Raw genomic sequence first — 18658 nt, forward strand, 5'->3', positions numbered from 1 at the left:
CGCTTGAAGCCAATCACTCGCTTTCATGCAAAGAACCAACTTTCGTCTCCAAAATTGATCCATGCGCGGTGTCTCAGAACGGTACAGGTGGAAGATTTCTCCCGCCTCCACAATCTTTAAATTTGTTGGCTGCTTTTGTCTAGTTTGAAGGTTGGTTGATTTCATTGTTTGAAGAGCATCTCTGGGGCGCATTTTTCGTTCTAAACATCCTACTGACTGTATTGAAATAGAGATACTGAGGCACCTCAATGTTTTGCCGCCTTTGTCAATGCTGTTTTAGCTTTGAGAAAACATATATCCTGAGCCTCATACTGCCAATCAAAGTTTTAAGAATTTTATGACTTTGATTAAACATATTGTAATTACGAAGTCAATATCGCAGAGTCTGTTCTTGTCAAATTTCCAGGGCATCGATCTTCCCATGTCAGCCTGAAGACGCGTACGCAATCCTGGATTCCTTGCTCTTAACAGCACTTTGCTGCCAATTTCTACCAGAAGAGGATATTAACAATTTACCCTCGCATGAAACAATATTGTTTATCAACCTCATTTCTGTCCTCTGGTCGCGTCCAATACTGTCCGAGAAGGATGACCTAAGAGTCTCTACGCCTGCATACTCGAGAAAAGGACAAGCTCGGCATTACCGACGAAGGTCATGCATGTGGTATTGCGGCGTTGGAGATATGGAAACTGATTGTTCACATAAACTAAAGGCAAACCCAGTAAGCTGGTCGCTGGCCAACTGTCTACTTTCTTTTAGCCATTGATGAGGTTCTGCTCACCGAAGAGGGCGTATGCGATGATGATCATCGAAAGACGAACGTTTGCGGCGAAATGCTGTGACATTGAAGATCACCACCCCCTTGCACAGCTGGAATCGCAGCTGGCTTATCATGGTAGTACAACGCTGTCGAATATCTCAGTAACGGTGTTATTGTGCTGAATGATTTCTTAAGTACTTCCTCATCTAGATCGAGGCTCCAGGCTTGCGCTTTTTATTGGATTTATCGTACATTATCCTCGTATCAACGCCGTGGGGTTGTCTCCGCATACAATCCCCCCAAAATACCATCATCATTACATGAGTCTATTATATCTGCATATCAAGCGCTTTTGCTTTTTACTCATCCATCTAACAACCCGCTCTCTTTCAGGCTGGAAAACAGCTCTGGCTCTAGGAATTTGGCCACGCTCACGTCCTCGCTCAATCCCTTCCGTCTCCTCGTCTTCAAGACAAAATCGCGGGCCGTCGCCTGCGCACCTGCCGGTTCGAGAGGTCGTAAGATGACATCCTTATCCAGAGGATCCCCAGGAACGATACTCCATCGGTCAAAGACCAGACTCACAGTTGCTTGCCCTTGGGTGTGAATGCGCAGATCAGTCTCGAAGCCAAAAGAGTCAATGACAGGAATGAGTCCGCTGGCCCGGGACAGCGGCGTGCCGGCAATGAGGCCATCAGACAAAATATGCCCGCGCCGCCGCGCCAGCACGGTGTAGAGAGCTGTAACGGAGTCTGCAGGTCCTGTCATGGTGCACGAGTAGACGGGTTCCATGAGTCGTGGGGATGCCATGAGGAAGGAAGAATAACACGCGCGTCGGGAAGTGGGGATGATCTGACCGCCCCCGCGAAAGATCGCTTCGGGAGCCAATGTAACGTCCATGATCTTGAACTTGCTGTTGCGAATGGCTGTTCCCTGTTAGCAGGTATTCGGACCGGCTGCAATTATCGCCCAATGGCAAAGGGGCAGAGAAGCATCACACCGCTTCCTTAGGGCTTCTGGATGCACTCGGGACGCATGCGCGATGCACGCCCGGCAGCGCCTCACCACGCCATGCCAACATGCGATTTTGCCATGGCCAGAAAAAAAGATGGAAGCGACGGGGGGTGGGGGCCACTCACGTTCTTCGCACAAGGGGCCTTCTCTCGTCGCCCAGCTAAACCCCTGGCGGATGGTATCGCGCACACTCATGAGCAGCCGTTTGTCCACCTGCAATCGTGTCAGCATAAAAGGACCGATAGACTACTGGTTCTTTTCTGGGGAAAGGGCGAGCTATGCCGTGAGGGGGCCGGAACGTAGCACTGCACTCCTATCGCTGCACTTACTTCGGACGGCAGAGTGTCATCCTGCAGAATATTGGGTCCCAGGTCGTCGGGACCAAACGCCCATATACTTCGCGACGCTAGCAGGTCCCATCCGTAATTCTCCTCGAAGAACTTCCCTATGACCCGATTGGGGCTCTTGATGCTGACCTTGCCGCTCTCGATGTCCTCCGCAATGCCCTGATCCAACGGCTCGGCGACCATGGTGATTTTGTTCTTTTTGTTCGGCGTCTGGGCGTAGCATTTGATTGCCGACGTCTCGACTACCGTCTCGCAGAATCGAGTGACTGGATCCGAGACTTTGATTTCCATCTCAGCGTACAGGCGTCGGAGGTCGTGCAGGACGCAGTCCATGTATAACTCTCCGGTGCCGAGGACGACGTGTTCCCCAGATTCTTCGACCTTGGTGGTGATCAGAGGGTAGCTCTTGTTAATCTTCCGCAGGCCGTCCAACATCTTGGGCAGCTCAGAGGGATTGATTGGCTCCACGGCTACCTTGAACACGGACTCGGTGAAATGCGTAATGGGTTTGAAGATGTAAGCATCTTCGTCGTTCGGCAATGTTGGCGGCACAATGGTTGCAGACTTGACGATTGAGTTGTCTACACCACCTAGCAGCACCCAACTTCCTGCAGGTACCCCGTCCGTGGGGATGTTGTATCTTGTTTCAGCTATCCAGACGTCGGAAATAGTAGCCATACTCATATCCTCTTCATCGTCAATCGAGTAACCTTCTCCGAGTACTCTCACCTGGGAGCCTGGTCTCGCGGTGCCGCTCATGACTCGACCAAACGAATAGAAGCCTGTCGCGTCACTGGTGTTGAACAGCTTAGAAATCTGTACCACCAGTGGCCCGTCCTGGTCGCAATTCTTCATGGCTGTGGCAACTGCCGTATCCAACGGTCCGGTGTAATATCGTTCAAGCTTACTCTCAGCCGCTTCTACTGGGGAAGGGAAATGTTCCACAACCATGTCGACGAATCCATTGGACGGCCCGAAAAATTGTTCGCAGACAAGTTTTAAAAGCACCTTGGCGTCCGTCTTATATTGGGAGGGTTTGAGAGTGATGCCTAGAGGGGCGAGAGTCTCTTTCAAGTCTTCCGGACTCTCACTAATAGTGTGAGAGTATAGTTTATAAATTGGTTCGAGAATAAAATGGACAAATGATCGTTTCGAAGTCGGCTCAAGGCGGCCTCGCGTAAACGATCGTTTTTTCGGGTTGTAAAATATATCGCCCCACAAACGTCGTGCAAATTCATGAGTGTTGATGCCTGGTTTCGCTTTTTTCGTTGGTGGAAAGCTATCGGTATACATCTTTGCGAATGATTGAAGGGTGAAACTCCATCCCATGCTGCTACACGCAAACAAAACGTTTCCCTTTTCCGGACTTAACCGTCTCTTTTCGCCCTGTCCCGGGAGAGTATTTTCTATCATCGTATTTACTTCTTCGACAACGTGCTTGAGCTTGAAGTAGGCATCCGACGGAGGTAGCTTGAGTTCCAGTATCAGGCGGTCCATTTTGTTAATCACCAGTGTCAGTGGTAATCCTTCCAAGACCGCATGTTTGATGATTTGTTCAGTGTTGACTTGCACTCCCTCTACAACATCCACTACCAAAACAACGCCATCTACCAATCGAAGAGATGAAGCAACCTCGTCCACGAAATTGACATGCCCAGGAGTATCGATAATGTTCAATAGGTGAGATTTTCCAACAGTGCTTTGAAGAACCAAACTCATCGGTGCCGCTTTGATTGATATTCCTCTTTCACGCTCCAATATATGTACGTCCGTATATCTGAGCTGTTCGTCCCTCTTCTTCCCAGTCTTCTTTTCTAATCGATCCGTGATATCGTGTGTTTCCAGCACCAGCATGTCCATTAATGCCGTTTTGCCATGGTGGAGATGGCCTGCGAACGCAATGTTTCGTATCTGTTCCGGGAAATTCATAAGATCTGTCATAAAACTTCGATCGAAATGTACTGGTGGTAAATCCGCCTCTTGAATCGTAAACTTCTTCTGTTCCACTGGCGCAATTATAGGTACGCTTAAGGGCTGCGCATCCTCCTCTTGAACCATAGTTTCCACATCTTCTCCATAGACCTGCTGCGCGGTAGGGTAATATTGTTTGTCTTCGTGGAGTACAACGGCGTTCGAGGGCCCCTCATCTAAATGCTGGTCAGCATTTAAAGCATATCATATACCAGCAAGCCCACCATCTATTTCCATGAGCTCTTGCCCAGTAGCTTCTGGCGCCTCATCGGGTTCGTCATCGTAAACATATGCCGATGCGTCAACACCAGGCTGGCTGTCGTCCTCGGACTCCTCTGCTTCGCCAATGAAGTTACCAAATCTACCACACCTTTAGCAATTTGTCTAGTATCACAGGAAAGTATACTTTACTCATCATAAAGGTCATCCATGATTCATGCGCTCTTCAGAGGAAGGTGGCCGGGTCAGGATTGCGAATGCGACTGCTTCGAACAATTGCAATGTTGACCGCGATCAAGCTACAAAAAGTTCGCGCCTCACTTCGCTGAGAGGTTGACGTCACGTGACTGTCAGCCTTGCAGCATCGACCAATCAGGTGGGCTGAACTTAAACTTCCTTCACTGAATAACTATAGTTTAATCTTATTAGCAAGTGAAACTGCTGCTGTATGATGTGTATATAGCAGACATTTTATAGTCACATTTGAACCATTCGACCAAATTTTAGGATGTATCTAGAGTCGCAAGACCTGGTACTAATTTGGACTGGTACCTGAGCGGCCAGATCCCTCCGGCACGTCCCCTGGATTAGCGCCGCGCAATCGGAGGCGGTGAGCCTTCCTTTCACAAAAAATTAGGGAAGGATTACTGAACTCCCACTACTTTTCAAACTCGTTGAACTCGCACACTCAAGTTATAATACCTTCTTTCCCCAGGAGTAACTGTAAAGCAAATCATCATGTCTTCGCTTCCTCCAGTTTACATCGTTTCTGCCGTCAGAACCCCAGTGGGTTCATTTCTAGGGTAGGTTATTTGTTCTGCCATCCAGAAAAGGAGGGGCAAAGTTGACAGGACGTAGCTCTCTTTCGAGTCTAAGTGCAACTGCCCTTGGTGGAATTGCTATTAAAGGTAATTTCTCTTGATTCCTTCCTCTGCCACCCTAGAACTCGTTAGCTAACACAAAATTAGCCGCTGTCGAGCGTGTCCCAGAGATTAAACCGGAAGATGTCGAAGAAGTCTTCTACGGAAATGTTTTGTCCGCAAAGTAAGTCTCTTATATGTCAACCAGGCCTACGAATGCTGATTAGAAAGTCTCGGTCAAAACCCAGCACGTCAATGCGCTCTTGCTGGCGGGCTTTCAGAACAAGTTGTCTGTTCAACTGTCAACAAGGTATGCGCTTCTGGGTTGAAAGCAATTATCCTTGGAGCCCAAACAATTATGACTGGAAATGCCGATATTATTGTCGCTGGAGGAACCGAATCGATGTCGAATGTCCCTCACTACCTACCAACTCTCCGCAATGGCGCAAAGTATGGCGATCAGACTTTGGTTGATGGTGTTCTCAAGGACGGGTTGACCGACGCGTACGGCAAGAAGGAGCACATGGGTTTGGCTGGCGAACTCTGCGCAAAAGATCACAATGTCACCAGAGATGAGCAGGACGACTATGCAATCAAATCCTACCAAAAGGCACAGGCAGCTACAGAGTCAGGACTTTTCAAGAACGAGATTGTTCCGGTGGAAGTGAGTGGAGGCCGTGGCAAGCCAAACATCAAAATTGAAAAAGATGATGAGGTTAAGAACCTCAACATTGAGAAGCTAAAGGCTATGCGACCAGCATTTCAGCCTAATGGCGGTACTGTCACCGCTCCTAACGCGGCTCCGTTGAACGATGGCGCCGCCGCTGTCGTGCTTGTCTCGGAGGCCAAGCTGAAGGAACTTGGCCTCAAGCCTCTAGCAAAGATTCTAGGATGGGGTGACGCTTCTAAAACCCCAAGCGAGTTTACTACGGCACCTGCATTGGCTATCCCCAAGGCAATTAAGCATGCAAAGATCAATGCTTCCGACGTCGAATTCTACGAAATTAATGAGGCCTTTTCCGTCGTCGCGTTGGCAAACATGAAGATCCTTGAATTAGATGCCTCCAAAGTCAATGTCCACGGAGGATCAGTTGCCATTGGTCATCCTCTTGGATGTTCTGGAGCTAGAATCGTCACTACTCTCGTCAATGTCTTGAAAGAAAAGAACGCGAAGATTGGTGTTGCTGGTATTTGTAACGGTGGTGGAGGTGCTTCTGCAATTGTCATCGAGTCTTTGCAGTAAATGTTTGCCTTTTAGAGAGTCATGAGCGGGTCGTTTCAAACGGCATAGTAATTAATGCACAAATTGAGATCATGAAGTAATTAAAAGCTGGAAATGTCGGAAATGAGACAACTGATAGAAATGAAATGATGGAAATTCATTACAATTAATGCTCGCGGGCATTTGAATCTCTCATTGCAATATAACGCCTTCAATAATGACCTGACCAGAGCTCTTTTGATATAAGACAAACAGGAGATGCGATGAAAAGGAGGGGTTCAGCCTGGTTCTCAGCCTCGCCTTATCTTATCGACACGCTAATAAAGTTCTGGCTTCCAATGCCCCATGCCCCACTAAAAAAAATGTTGACCAGAGAAGAGAGATTTGCGACAGAGTCGACATCGAGCAGCTTTCATCCAGATCAATTAGCTTTGACGTTGGACTGTGTATGTCGCCTTCCAGAGGGTTATAGAGCTGAGAAGACAGCAAAATGGTCAAAAAGGCAGTGTATGACTGAAAACGAGGCTGATTTGCGCATGGCAGCTGACAATGGATTAGAGACTCGCGCATCCCAGCGCTGATACGGAATGGGGTCCAAGAGAAGAAACGAAGCTTTGTCGTTGTGGTGGGAGACAGGTCAAAGGATGTTATCGTCCATCTTCACTACATAATGTCAAGTATGGATATGAAGCAGAATAAATCGGTGCTATGGGCATACAAGAACAAGCTGCTCAATTTCACTAGGTAAACACAATGGTAACCCAAGCTCAATTTCTCAACTGACTCAATTTCTTTTCAGTCATCGGAAGAAGCGCGAGAATAAAATCAAGAAAGAAATAAAACGCGGAATACGAGAAGCCAACACTGAGGATCCATTCGAGCTCTTCGTTTCGTTACACAACATCCGATATGTTTTCTACAAGGAGACGGAAAAGATTTTGGGAAATACATATGGGATGTGTATCTTACAGGATTTCGAAGCCATAACGCCTAATCTACTTGCCAGGACGATCGAGACAGTGGAAGGAGGAGGACTAGTTGTATTGCTGTTGAAGGGAATGAGCAGTTTGAAACAGCTATATACACTTTCCATGGACATCCATTCGCGATATCGGACAGAAGCCCATGACGATGTTACGGCTAGGTTTAACGAGCGCTTTATTCTATCATTAGGCAGATGCGAGTCTTGTTTGGTCATTGATGACGAACTCAATGTCTTGCCAATATCTGGTGGTAAAAATGTGGTGGCTCTTCCTCCTCCGGATATCAACGAACCCAAAACCGAATCACAAAAAGAATTAGACGAGATGAAGGAAGCGTTACAGGACACGCAGCCAGTTGGGTCTCTGGTCACTTTAGCAAAGACCGTTGATCAAGCGAAAGCCCTTCTTACTTTTGTGGATGCGATCGCTGAGAAGACTTTGAAGAGCACTGTGACGCTGACTGCTGCTCGAGGTAGAGGCAAATCGGCAGCCCTGGGGGTAGCTGTTGCTGCTGCGGTTGCTCATGGATACAGCAATATTTTTATTACGTCTCCCAGCCCAGAAAATTTAAAGACCCTCTTTGAATTCATTTTCAAGGGGTTTGATGCGCTCAATTATATGGATCATGTTGATTACTCGATCATTCAGTCAACAAATCCCGATTTCAACAAGGCGATTGTGAGAGTAAACATTCACAGAGCGCATCGTCAAACCATTCAATACATCCGGCCGCAGGATGCTCATGTTCTGGGCCAAGCCGAGCTCCTTGTCATTGATGAAGCGGCAGCGATACCATTGCCATTGGTACGAAAGTTGATGGGACCATATCTTGTATTTATGGCTTCAACTATTAATGGATATGAAGGAACTGGTAGATCTCTTTCCTTAAAATTGATCAAGCAACTTCGCGAACAGTCAAGAGGCGGTTCAAAGGCTATAGAGTCAGGGGATGCGGAGGTTGCAGATCGATCAACTGGGAAAGCTTCGAAGACGGCCGATTCAAGTTTTTCAGGAGGTCGTACATTGCGGGAAATTACCTTGGCCGAACCTATTCGATACGCCAAAGGAGACTTAGTAGAGAAGTGGCTTAACACTGTTCTCTGCCTCGATGCGACATTACCTAGATCAAGACTTAACACTGCTCAGGGATGTCCAGATCCTTCTCAGTGTCAACTCCTCCAAGTTAACCGGGATACGCTATTCTCTTTCCACGACGTTTCGGAGAAGTTCTTACAACAGATGGTTGCTCTGTATGTCGCGAGTCATTACAAGAATTCGCCGGATGACCTTCAATTAATGAGTGATGCACCTGCTCATCAGCTTTTTGTTCTCGTTCCACCAATTGCAGAAGACAGCAAGCATTTGCCTGAACCACTTTGTGTCATTCAAGTAGCTCTGGAAGGAAAGATCAGCAAGGAGAGCGTGTTGAATAGTCTCAGTAGAGGAAAGAGAGCTGCTGGTGACCTCATCCCCTGGATAGTCAGTCAGCAATTTCAAGATGAGGAATTTGCTGGTCTTTCAGGTGCTCGAATTGTACGAATAGCCACGAATCCCGATTACACACAGATGGGGTACGGAAGCAAAGCGCTGGAATTGCTTAACGACTTCTACGAAGGCAAATTTGCAAATCTTTCAGAAGATTCCAGTGTTGAGGTAGAAGAAACAATGACTCGAGTCACCGATGCCGAGCTGGCAAATGCTTCACTCCTTGATGATGATATTAAAGTTCGAGACATCCGGAAAATGCCGCCATTATTTTCAAAGCTATCAGAAAGACGTCCATCGGCCTTGGACTATGTCGGTGTCAGTTATGGTCTGACGCAGCCCCTCCATAAGTTTTGGAAGAAGTCGTCGTTTGCTCCCGTCTATCTTCGCCAGACCGCCAATGAGTTGACTGGCGAACATACCTGCGTAATGATCCGACCTCTTTCTAGCTCACCCGATCCCTCATGGCTGGGTGCCTTTACCCGCGATTTCCACAATCGCTTCCTATCACTCCTGTCATACAACTTCCACGCCTTTCCTTCAGTCCTCGCGCTGAGCATAGACCAGTCTTCTACAGCCGGTTTTAAGCTCGACTCCTCATACGCTCCAGCACCCCTATCATCTTCCGAACTCACCAGCCTTCTTTCGCCATTCGATCTGAAGCGACTAGAAAGCTATGCAAATAATATGCTCGATTATCATGTCATTCTTGATCTCGTCCCCAAACTTTCTAACCTCTATTTCACTTCGCGCCTCGATCCAGACGTCTCGCTTACTGGAATCCAAAAGTCTATCCTGTTAGCTGTCGGCCTCCAACACAAAGACCTTACGGTCTTGGAAGCCGAACTCTCCCTTCCCTCTTCTCAGCTGCTCGCAATGTTCATCAAGATCATGCGAAAAATGAGTTCACATTTCCGTTCTTTAGTCGATTCAGCTGCTGAAGCTAGCCTCCCTGCGAGAGAAAATCTGGGAGTCAGTAGAGCAGATGCAGATAACGCAATGGATGATGAGATCGTTGATGAGCGGTTTGCACCATTGGAGATTGGACTTGAAGACGAGCTTGAGGAAGGTGGCGATGAAGCCATGCGTGCTTTGAAGGAGAAACAGAGGGAACTGATAGATGCCCTACCTCTGGACCAGTAAGTTCACAACCACCCAACATCATCCTACAGCCCCTGAAATACCCATGCATACTGACTTGTCTCAAGATACGAGATTGAAGAAGGAGCTCCTGGCTGGGCGTCTGCAGAGAAACAAGTCCTCGCCGCCACTAAAGCCGGCAACAAGAATCTTGTAGTAAGCGTCAAGAGCACCAAAGAAAAGAAGCGAAAAGCCGGTGAAACAGCAGCGGAGATTTACGAAAAGGAGTTAGGTGATAGAGAGAAGGTGAGCAAAAAAGCAAGGAAAGAGGGGAAAGGTAGTAAAAAGTCAAGATCATGAAATTTTGGGGCGGTGCGGTGTTTGGATTAATAATATGTACATATTTTTACAATGATGGTAACGTGTAGAAGGTTACTGATGTCAGAGACAGTCTGTACCTATGCTACAGTTCAATGATAGTGGGAAGTCAAGTAAGTGTCTCGTTAACTTCTTGACCTCGATCCGAGAATCTCCTAGTCAACAGGATCATCTCAGACGGCTTATTCGTAAGATCGTAATTCGTAAGTTTCATACGTATGTCGTAAGGTCATACGTGTTTCGTAATGTCATAGATCGTATCTCGTAAGATCATACATCTGCTCCGTTCAGAGGTACGACATCGGGTACTCCAACCAAGAAGTAGTCGGTTCCCCTGTCATATGGTGAATTAGTCTTGGATCGACCTCAACATGTGGAGCGTCGTTTGCTCGTCTGCGAAACAGTGAGAAGAAAGACGGTTTCTTCTTAGCTGCCCGTTTTTTCTTCGCCTCAGCATCCTGCTCCCTCTTAGCTTGAGCATTCCGCTTCTCCAGCTCTCTGGCAGCAATCCACTCCTCCCTCTCCGTTGCCGCATCTCTAGCTTTCTGCTCTCTCACCCTTTGCGTGTAGTACTCAGCTAGATGCGGAAGCCCGACAGCCGCACAAACCTTCCCAATCCCAAACGTCTCGGGCGTATCACCGATATGTCTAGACAGAAAATCCTCGAGCACGGCTGAGTCAACTGAATCCGCGAACTCCACCAGCCCGACACAGAATCTCGTCCAGTTTTCCACGACGTCGGGATCTACACTCGCGATATGCTGGCGGAACTCGAATGTGATCTTCCCGTCTCCGTCGTTGCTCATTAGGTTGCTCATGCTATAGCCCATTCTACTGTCCCAGCCCGAGTTACCTTCGGCTTTCGTCGCTTCGGCTAGATCTTCCTTGTTCTTGCAGTTGTGCATGAGATGGTAGAGACCTGCTTTCGCGACGTCTTCCTCGTTTTCGACGAGCGTATGGAGCTCGGAGTGTGCACGAAGACCTCGAGTGTGATGGTTATCTCGTAGTCGGTATTTCCCGTGGATTTGATCGATCTGAGGCTCGAAGGTTAGGACTGTAGCGAATAGATTCCGGGTTGTTTTGAAAGACAGACCTTGGCTTTGGTTCCCGACGTGGACGTGGAGGCCGCTGGAGATGTTGGTGTTTATCCGGAAGGTCGAGGTTAGGAACTTACAGGTCTGTCGAATTGCGTTGAGGGCTGCTGTCGAGTAGAAGAATGCTGGTGTGATGACTTCGATGCCTTTGTAGTCGTACATAGCTGCTTCATCTTCTTCAGCGCTGTTTGGCTCGACGAAACTACCATGGGGACTTGTGCAGTGTGGAGCTAGAATTGTGCTGTCCTCCGCAACAACCCAGTGACTCTTGGGTGGTGGTGGTTGCACACCTTCTGGAGAGGATGGTATTCCTGCTTCTGTCAGTACCCTGGCTATGTGGTCAAGTGTGTAGAAGATCTTTGGCTGAGTAGGATGTGTCCAACCCGAATTTGATGGCGTAAGACATCTAATGTCTCGCGGATCATCTGGAGAAGGATCCTCCTTCGAGTTTGGGAGACTTGCGATTGCCATTTCGAGTTCTACACCAAAAGTCAGTCGAGCTTTGTCTCTAGTACAGACATTGTGGAGTGGAAAGTCTTCCTTTACCATGTCGATAGTAGAAGGCGTTGTCAGAATGTTTTGTACGTGAGGCATCTCGGTGTGGTACTTTTGGTGTATGTTGCTTGTCTAAGGGGGAAAAGAAAGAAGAAGGAGAGAAGTTGAGGAAATTACTTCTTAAGAGAGGTGATGATACAGAACACTAACTGGATGAAGATTTCCACTGTTTTCCTTCTTAATATAGGGCATCAGAATGTAAGATAGTGAGAAGAAAGACAGAACAAAGCGTTACACTATGGCCTTTGTTGAAATTACAAGTACGGCTGCATAAGCGATTATGAGGTACCCTCTGGAGACAAACATGTTATGAACTGTACATCAACTCATCTTTAAGACAAATCGCACACTTTAGATTTCTAATGTAATCATCGGCATACAAGACCATATGAAAGTGGTGACTGTATTCTATAGCCCTAAGATCAGACAGAGACAAGTATCTTAACCCTAGAAACAGGCCAGCCATTACGTGTTTTTCTTGGAGCCTTTGTCCCAAGTCTCCAGCTATAAATCGGCAGCACACACTCATCGAGTCTATTAGCGAGGAAGAAGACCATGCAACATCACATTCTGATCACCTCTTCACTGGTGAAAAAATAAAGTTTCATGTAATTCATATTGTGTTTTGTCCAACGATCTAATAAGTACTCCATCTCATGCATATGTACAACTTTCAAACGCTCCAAATCGGCTAATACCGATAAATGTCTATCTACTCTGTAATCCTGAACCCCGATCTCGTTGCACTGTTAGCAAAAGCTTTACCGAAAAACAGTGTCATATCTTTTACAGCCATAGCCACCGAGCGCCGTCCACAAATAAGCAAAATGTGATGAACCTTTGTACCCATGAACCGTATTTACCATAATTATATGCGTATATGACAACGCCAGTTGTCGAATTGAGAATATGAGCCTTCCACGCTCTAGTGGCCTTGATGGGTCTTCAAGCCTTCAAGGCGAAGTCGCAGTAACTGTCCGATCACTATCCTTCCACCTTCTGGAGATAGGTGGTCGCAAGCCTTTTCCACTATTTCCATTGCCATTCTTTCCCTTCCTTTTCACCTCGTCACTTGATGTAACTCCGTCATCATCTCCATCTTCTGCGTCAAGACTGCTATTGCCATCTCCAGCCTCATTTGACTTGTCGTTATCCTTCATTTTATCCATACGAGGGTTGCGCTTTTTGGCTTCATTATCCAATTTCCCAATGTTCTCGATCGTCAACTTTTGCGATGGAACGAGATCATCATGATGAACTTTTTCTCCTGTAAGGCCTCCTGCCTCGACGAGTTTATCGTCTCGGAGTGAAGTAGCCTTTTCTTCAGCTTCTTCACGGCGCTCGGCCCGATCCGCTTCAGATTCTGGGCCAGGCAGTCGGAGTCGATGAGAATTTTGACGTTCACCTATCGTAGGTCGAGTATTTTGAATCGGTGGAGATGGTGATGGGGAAGCACTCTCATCGCTATTTGTATCCTCTATCTTGTCGAGCTTTTTACCTTGTCCATATATTGGAATAGCCGCAGTGCCGCAGTTGTGCTCCCCAGGCTCAGAGCATTCACTTCCGTCAAACAGGTGCTCGCCCCCTGTGCTGGGGTTTCGTTTACTAATAGCCCACCGTACAAGCATTTTCTCCAGTGTTTTGCCCTTCACTGGCTTGGAAAGGTAGTCATCCATGCCAGCCTTTTTACATTTTTCGCGATCGCCCTGGATCGCTGACGCCGTCATGGCTACGATTGGAATGTCACGGGACATAACATTATAAGGTGAGTGGTGCCTGATCAAATGTGTGGCTCGGTAGCCATCAATAATTGGCATTTGCACGTCCATGAGAATGATATCAGGCTTAGGATGAGGTGGCTTTGGCGAGTCTGCTGCTTCGAGATAGTCAAGTGCCTCTTTACCGTTCCAAACCGCGGAGACGACGAAGCCAAGTTTCCGAATGGTCTTGAGAGCAATCTGCTGATTGATAGCACTAAATTCTGATTAGCTCAATTCTATTGTGGATAATGGTGGACTTACTTGTCTTCCACAAGCAGAATCTTGATCTGGCTTCTTTCCTCCGCCGACAACTCAAGCCCAGGTGGTGTCATGGCAGCCGATACTGGCCTTTTATGATGACGAAGTGTCCCATCCATAGGGTTTGCAGACGCAGGCGGGGTTCCTACCGCTTGCTCGTAGTCGGAACTATTGCAAGAAACGCTCATTTCGGATTGAAGGCGATCGGGAAGACTCCCAAGGTCGATCAAGCCTGTCGACCCATCGTGGTACTGTGGCTTGTTAAATGGAATCCAAAACGTTGCAGTTGTGCCATTGCCTAATGTTGATTCGAGAGTGATTCGACCGTGCATCAGATCAACAAGATTTTTACTGATTGTAAGACCTAGGCCAGTACCGCCAAATCTTCTGGCTGTCGAGGAGTCTGCCTGGCTGAAAGGCTGGAATAACCGCTTTCGTACTTCTTCTTCGATACCAATACCCGTATCTTCAACAACAAATTTTACTTCGAATACTTCAGCCGTTTCTCGTGCTTTGAGAACTGAGAATTTGACATGACCTTCACTCGTGAACTTGATGCTGTTCGTGAGCAAATTGGTAATGATTTGTCTGACACGTCCTGGATCTCCCATAACGATCAAATCTGTATCTTGCCCGACGTTTATATCAGACTCGAATATAAGATTCTTGCGCTCCGCAGCAAATCCAAGCATCTTGGAAACATCCCTAACGACCACTGATAGAGAAAACTGGACCTCCTCGATATCTAGACGACCGGATTCAACCTTGGAGAAATCTAAAATGTCATTAATGACCGTAAGTAGGCCGTTCGCCGACCTTTGAATATTCTCGGCGCACTCTTGCTGCTCCTCATCGAGATCCGTGTCGGCAAGAAGTTCCGCCATACCAATCACACCAGCTATAGGTGTACGAATTTCGTGGGACATATTTGCAAGAAATTGGCTCTTCAATCGACTGGCTTCTTTGGCAGCAGCCTCGTTTGCTAATAGCCTTGTATTTTCCTTTTCTTGCGCCTGCAGTTCAAGTTCTCGGTCTTTGATCTCGGTGATGTCCATGCTAACTCCAATCACTCCGTCAATGAAAGCCTCGTTAATTCGACCTCCATTGTCCTTTTTTCCAAGCACTGGTACAAATCTTGTTCGATACCATCTTCCGTCGATGGTATGTTCCTGGACATCTTCCATAGTTTTCCCAGTCAATATGTCTTCAATGGGCTGCAAGGATGGCCCGACCTCGCCTCTGGAACCGTCTTTGGACTGGAAAAAGACATCATAGACGTTCTTTCCCAGATATTGCTCCCGCTTCGAGGGCCCACTACTCTCATCTCCAGAGCCGAAGTCGCTCTCGAGATCCCAAATGAAAGCTCCCTCTAGAAGAGTCAAGTTGCGATTATGATCTACCGAAAACAGCGTCACTTGGGCATGAGTTATCACTGACAATAATTGTTGCCGCTAATTGTTGTTAGCAGTAGCCCTAATAAAGAGAGATGCCACATATGCTTGGAGGAATGTTAAGGAATGAACAACTCACGGTACGTTTAGCAGCGAATCGAGATTCAACGGCCTAGCAATCAAAGTTAGCTTGATCGGGATTGTGCATCGTTACTGGAAGGGCCAAAAAACAGTCCTTCAGTGGATGTAGCTGAGCATTGAGCTGATTGTAAGGTGGAGCCAGTGGGTTTCAAGAGAATACGAACCTCATGGATGTCAGTGCAGCTTCCAAACCACTTCTCAATCTCTCCCGTATGCTTGTTCCTCATCGGTAGAGCACGACCAAGCATCCACCTCCATTCTCCGTCTTTGCTTTGACAGCGGTACTCGGTTGAGTATGGAGCTCCGGTTTCGAGCGAATGCTCCCATCTCCGTGCGGTAGCTGCCATGTCCTCAGGATGGAACGGAAGTCTCCAACCCTGACCGTGGGATATGTGCGGAGACAGTCCGGTATATTCATACCAGCGCTTACTGAACCAGTCATGAGATCCGTCCCGTGTTGTCGTCCAAAGCATTTGAGGCAGACTGTCACAGATCATCTCAAATCTTTGCTCGTCCTTCTCTTTGATCTCGTTGATTTCGCGCATTGTGTCGGTTATGTCCCGACATGTAACTACGCCAGCCAAGAACTCACCTGTGGTCTCGTCCCTAATCTCTTCACCCAGGGCATCATAAACAGTCTTTTCATTAGTGTCAGGATCGATCAGGCCAAATTTTCGGCCAGAGAAGCCTTGTTGCGTTCTGACCAGTACCGAGATTGGATATTCCTCTGGATCAAGCTGGGTTGTAAATGTCTCGTCCCAGAGGACCCATTTAGTCACCAGATCAGCTCCATCCTTCACATTTTCGAGATCAGCAGTAGGATGAAATAAGCGCCGTGCAGCCTTGTTGGGAATCGTGAGACTCTGGTCCTTCCACATAGCCAAAATAGGAACTTCTGTGTTGTCGAGCAGAGCGTCTTTCATAGTTATAAGTTTCTGTAAGCTTGAAGGCGCGCTGGATATGCCTGATCTTGAAGGTGGACCCAACGGAGGGAACGGGCTGTTTGACATTGGGGCGTTGGTTGGGCTTGTAATTGCGGAAGAGTTACTACTGCTCCCCCGATTCGAGCTCTTTCCGGATGACACGGAGGACGGGCTTGAGCGCGATGTAGAATTTGAGTTTGCAAGACGCTGCTTCTGTCCCTGGTGATGGACCTGTCTTTGTTGCCCTTTCGATGATGGTAGGTTGACTTTCGTCGTCTCGGTGCTGGTGAAAGACAGAGTGAAAAATTTATCATCCTCAATCTCAAAAACGGTGATGATCATCTTCGCATTCGTGTACTTACCCACAAGGGACTTCGGGGTTCGACTCGAGCTCCACGCGGCGACGTTTCCATGTGTGATTACTACTTCCACAACGGCATCGTGAACAGTTGCAGTGCGTTTATCAGCTGCGCTTGCTTGTGGAAGGGGTTCTGCGCGCTCATTCGTTGGAGTCTGGTCTCCTCCTCCTGCATCAGACCTGTCCGTCGAGCCTGTCTCTGTATGAACGCCAGTATCATCCGCGAGACCATCCAAAAATGCTTCCCACGTAACCCATACTGGCCTTCCTTCTTGTGTCATGTCTATTCCCAGTTGGCTCAACGTTTGGCCTCGCAAACCTTCCATTGGCGAGGTTCCGTCGTCGCTTGCGTTATCATCGTTGTTGTCTTCAACCCCAAGTAACCTGCCCATGGCTTCATTGGCCATCACTAAAGTCTTGAACCCATTAAGAATGATTACCGGATATGGAAGATATTGCATGGCAGACAACGCTATCTCTCCTGCGGATGGAAGATGTGGCATATCGATATGGAGGAGGCTGTTCTTGTTGGACAGGCCTCCATGTGGCAATTGTCCTCGCTCATATGAACTGCCCTCCAATTTCAGAGCATCGAGTCCGTCTATTTGGCCGGGTGGCATGTTGAGGGGCGAGACAGCCCCTTCCCCCTGTTCGCCCGTACCATCATGAGGGTCTTGGTGGCTTCGAATCTCGTTGTCCGCAAACGACGGGAGAGGCTCCCCCAGGCGCATTTCGACAGGCGCCATTTCGTGGTATCGAGCCCATCAACAGAGGTGGTAGAGCAGAATCGACGCGGTGGAGACACCAGTGCTACTGCGACATGGCGAGCACACGTGCGGGAAGGTCTGTGATGAGTTCAGCGGATCTTGGGAGATGTATCAAGGGGTGGTTGTTTAGCATCCACGAGATGCGACAGACGTTGAATGATGAGGATGGAGAGAATGAGGTTTTCCTCTAAACCGGTCGAGAATTAGGTTTCTTGCCCCACCGCCGGTGGATGGTAGTCTGCAATCTAGAACACTGGAATCCTAGCGAATAATTGGCAAACAAAACGACCAGAGCTAGCAGCCGCGATTACGAAGCAGATGTAGCGAATCAAAAATCGAAAGAGGTGCAATAGTACAGTAGAGAAACGCGTGAAGAGAGATGAAGCTTTTGTCAGGTTGAAAGGACAAAGCGGTGAAATGTGTGTGACATTTGGATCGGCACAGGAAAGAGAATTGACACCAAAACCCAAGGGTTCTGTCGGCGTCGCTAATAAGGAGGGTGGGTAATCCGTTGGTGCCCTTTGGGGAAGGGATGCGCATCTGATCCTGGACGGACGATGGTGGTGGTCTGTTGGATCGCGGAGTGGTGGATGAGAAATCGCATTTTCGATGGCAAAGAGTATTTCTGGTGGTACGGAGGTACCGGCGCACTGCAGAGGTCGACCCCGGCGACGGGCAAGACGTCATTGTATGCGGCATCGAAGGGAGCTTGAGCTCCCCCTCATTCTAAGGGTCCAACACCCACACCCTCGAGACACCACACCTCCCTCCCTACGAGACGGTTACGACACAGCTAACCGTAGGAGTACGACCTCCCGATCGCCTTTGACGCCAACAAAATCCTCGAATATGGGATCGAGAGGTGTGCACTATAACCGCGCCTATTTTCTCTATTTACCTGGGTAACCGTTCCTTCTCAATATCCTTTTGCCGTTGCAAGTACTGCGTATAAGGTGGTAAAGGACGGCACACATCACTGGCTCCAGGAACACTGTCTACCACCACAATAGGTCGGCTCGAAAGACAATTCAAGTGACGAGCAGCTGCAGAGGCCGACCGTGGTCTAGATGGAACTTTCTGTGATTTTCTGT

The 18658-nt window shown here is 48.0% G+C and overlaps 5 protein-coding genes across 5 annotated transcripts; 2 read left to right on the forward strand and 3 right to left on the reverse strand.

The window, feature by feature from the left end:
- Positions 1-1124: 1124 nt before the first annotated feature.
- GLAREA_05372 (P-loop containing nucleoside triphosphate hydrolase) lies at positions 1125-4524 on the reverse strand (the record flags this gene model as incomplete). Its single annotated transcript, XM_008078661.1, has 5 exons — positions 1125-1687; positions 1901-1988; positions 2105-4269; positions 4318-4454; positions 4505-4524. The coding sequence occupies 5 exons, from the start codon at positions 4522-4524 to the stop codon at positions 1125-1127; spliced, it is 2973 nt and encodes a 990-aa protein (XP_008076852.1).
- Positions 4525-5050: 526 nt separating this feature from the next.
- GLAREA_05373 (Thiolase-like protein) lies at positions 5051-6415 on the forward strand (the record flags this gene model as incomplete). The annotated part of the gene is made up of 4 exons (XM_008078662.1): positions 5051-5115; positions 5171-5220; positions 5281-5356; positions 5404-6415. The coding sequence occupies 4 exons, from the start codon at positions 5051-5053 to the stop codon at positions 6413-6415; spliced, it is 1203 nt and encodes a 400-aa protein (XP_008076853.1).
- Positions 6416-6884: 469 nt separating this feature from the next.
- GLAREA_05374 (uncharacterized protein) lies at positions 6885-10302 on the forward strand (the record flags this gene model as incomplete). The annotated part of the gene is made up of 4 exons (XM_008078663.1): positions 6885-6901; positions 6953-7138; positions 7194-10001; positions 10071-10302. The coding sequence occupies 4 exons, from the start codon at positions 6885-6887 to the stop codon at positions 10300-10302; spliced, it is 3243 nt and encodes a 1080-aa protein (XP_008076854.1).
- Positions 10303-10607: 305 nt separating this feature from the next.
- GLAREA_05375 (uncharacterized protein) lies at positions 10608-12008 on the reverse strand (the record flags this gene model as incomplete). Its single annotated transcript, XM_008078664.1, has 1 exon — positions 10608-12008. One exon carries the CDS (start codon positions 12006-12008, stop codon positions 10608-10610), a length of 1401 nt encoding a protein of 466 aa, XP_008076855.1.
- Positions 12009-12922: 914 nt separating this feature from the next.
- On the reverse strand, positions 12923-17546 carry GLAREA_05376 (ATPase of HSP90 chaperone/DNA topoisomerase II/histidine kinase; the record flags this gene model as incomplete). The annotated part of the gene is made up of 4 exons (XM_008078665.1): positions 12923-13943; positions 13991-15438; positions 15518-15550; positions 15684-17546. The coding sequence occupies 4 exons, from the start codon at positions 17544-17546 to the stop codon at positions 12923-12925; spliced, it is 4365 nt and encodes a 1454-aa protein (XP_008076856.1).
- Positions 17547-18658: the final 1112 nt, after the last annotated feature.

This window comes from Glarea lozoyensis, assembly GCF_000409485.1.
Source record: "Glarea lozoyensis ATCC 20868 chromosome Unknown GLAREA10, whole genome shotgun sequence".
In the NCBI taxonomy this organism is placed as follows: Eukaryota; Fungi; Ascomycota; class Leotiomycetes; order Helotiales; family Helotiaceae; genus Glarea; species Glarea lozoyensis.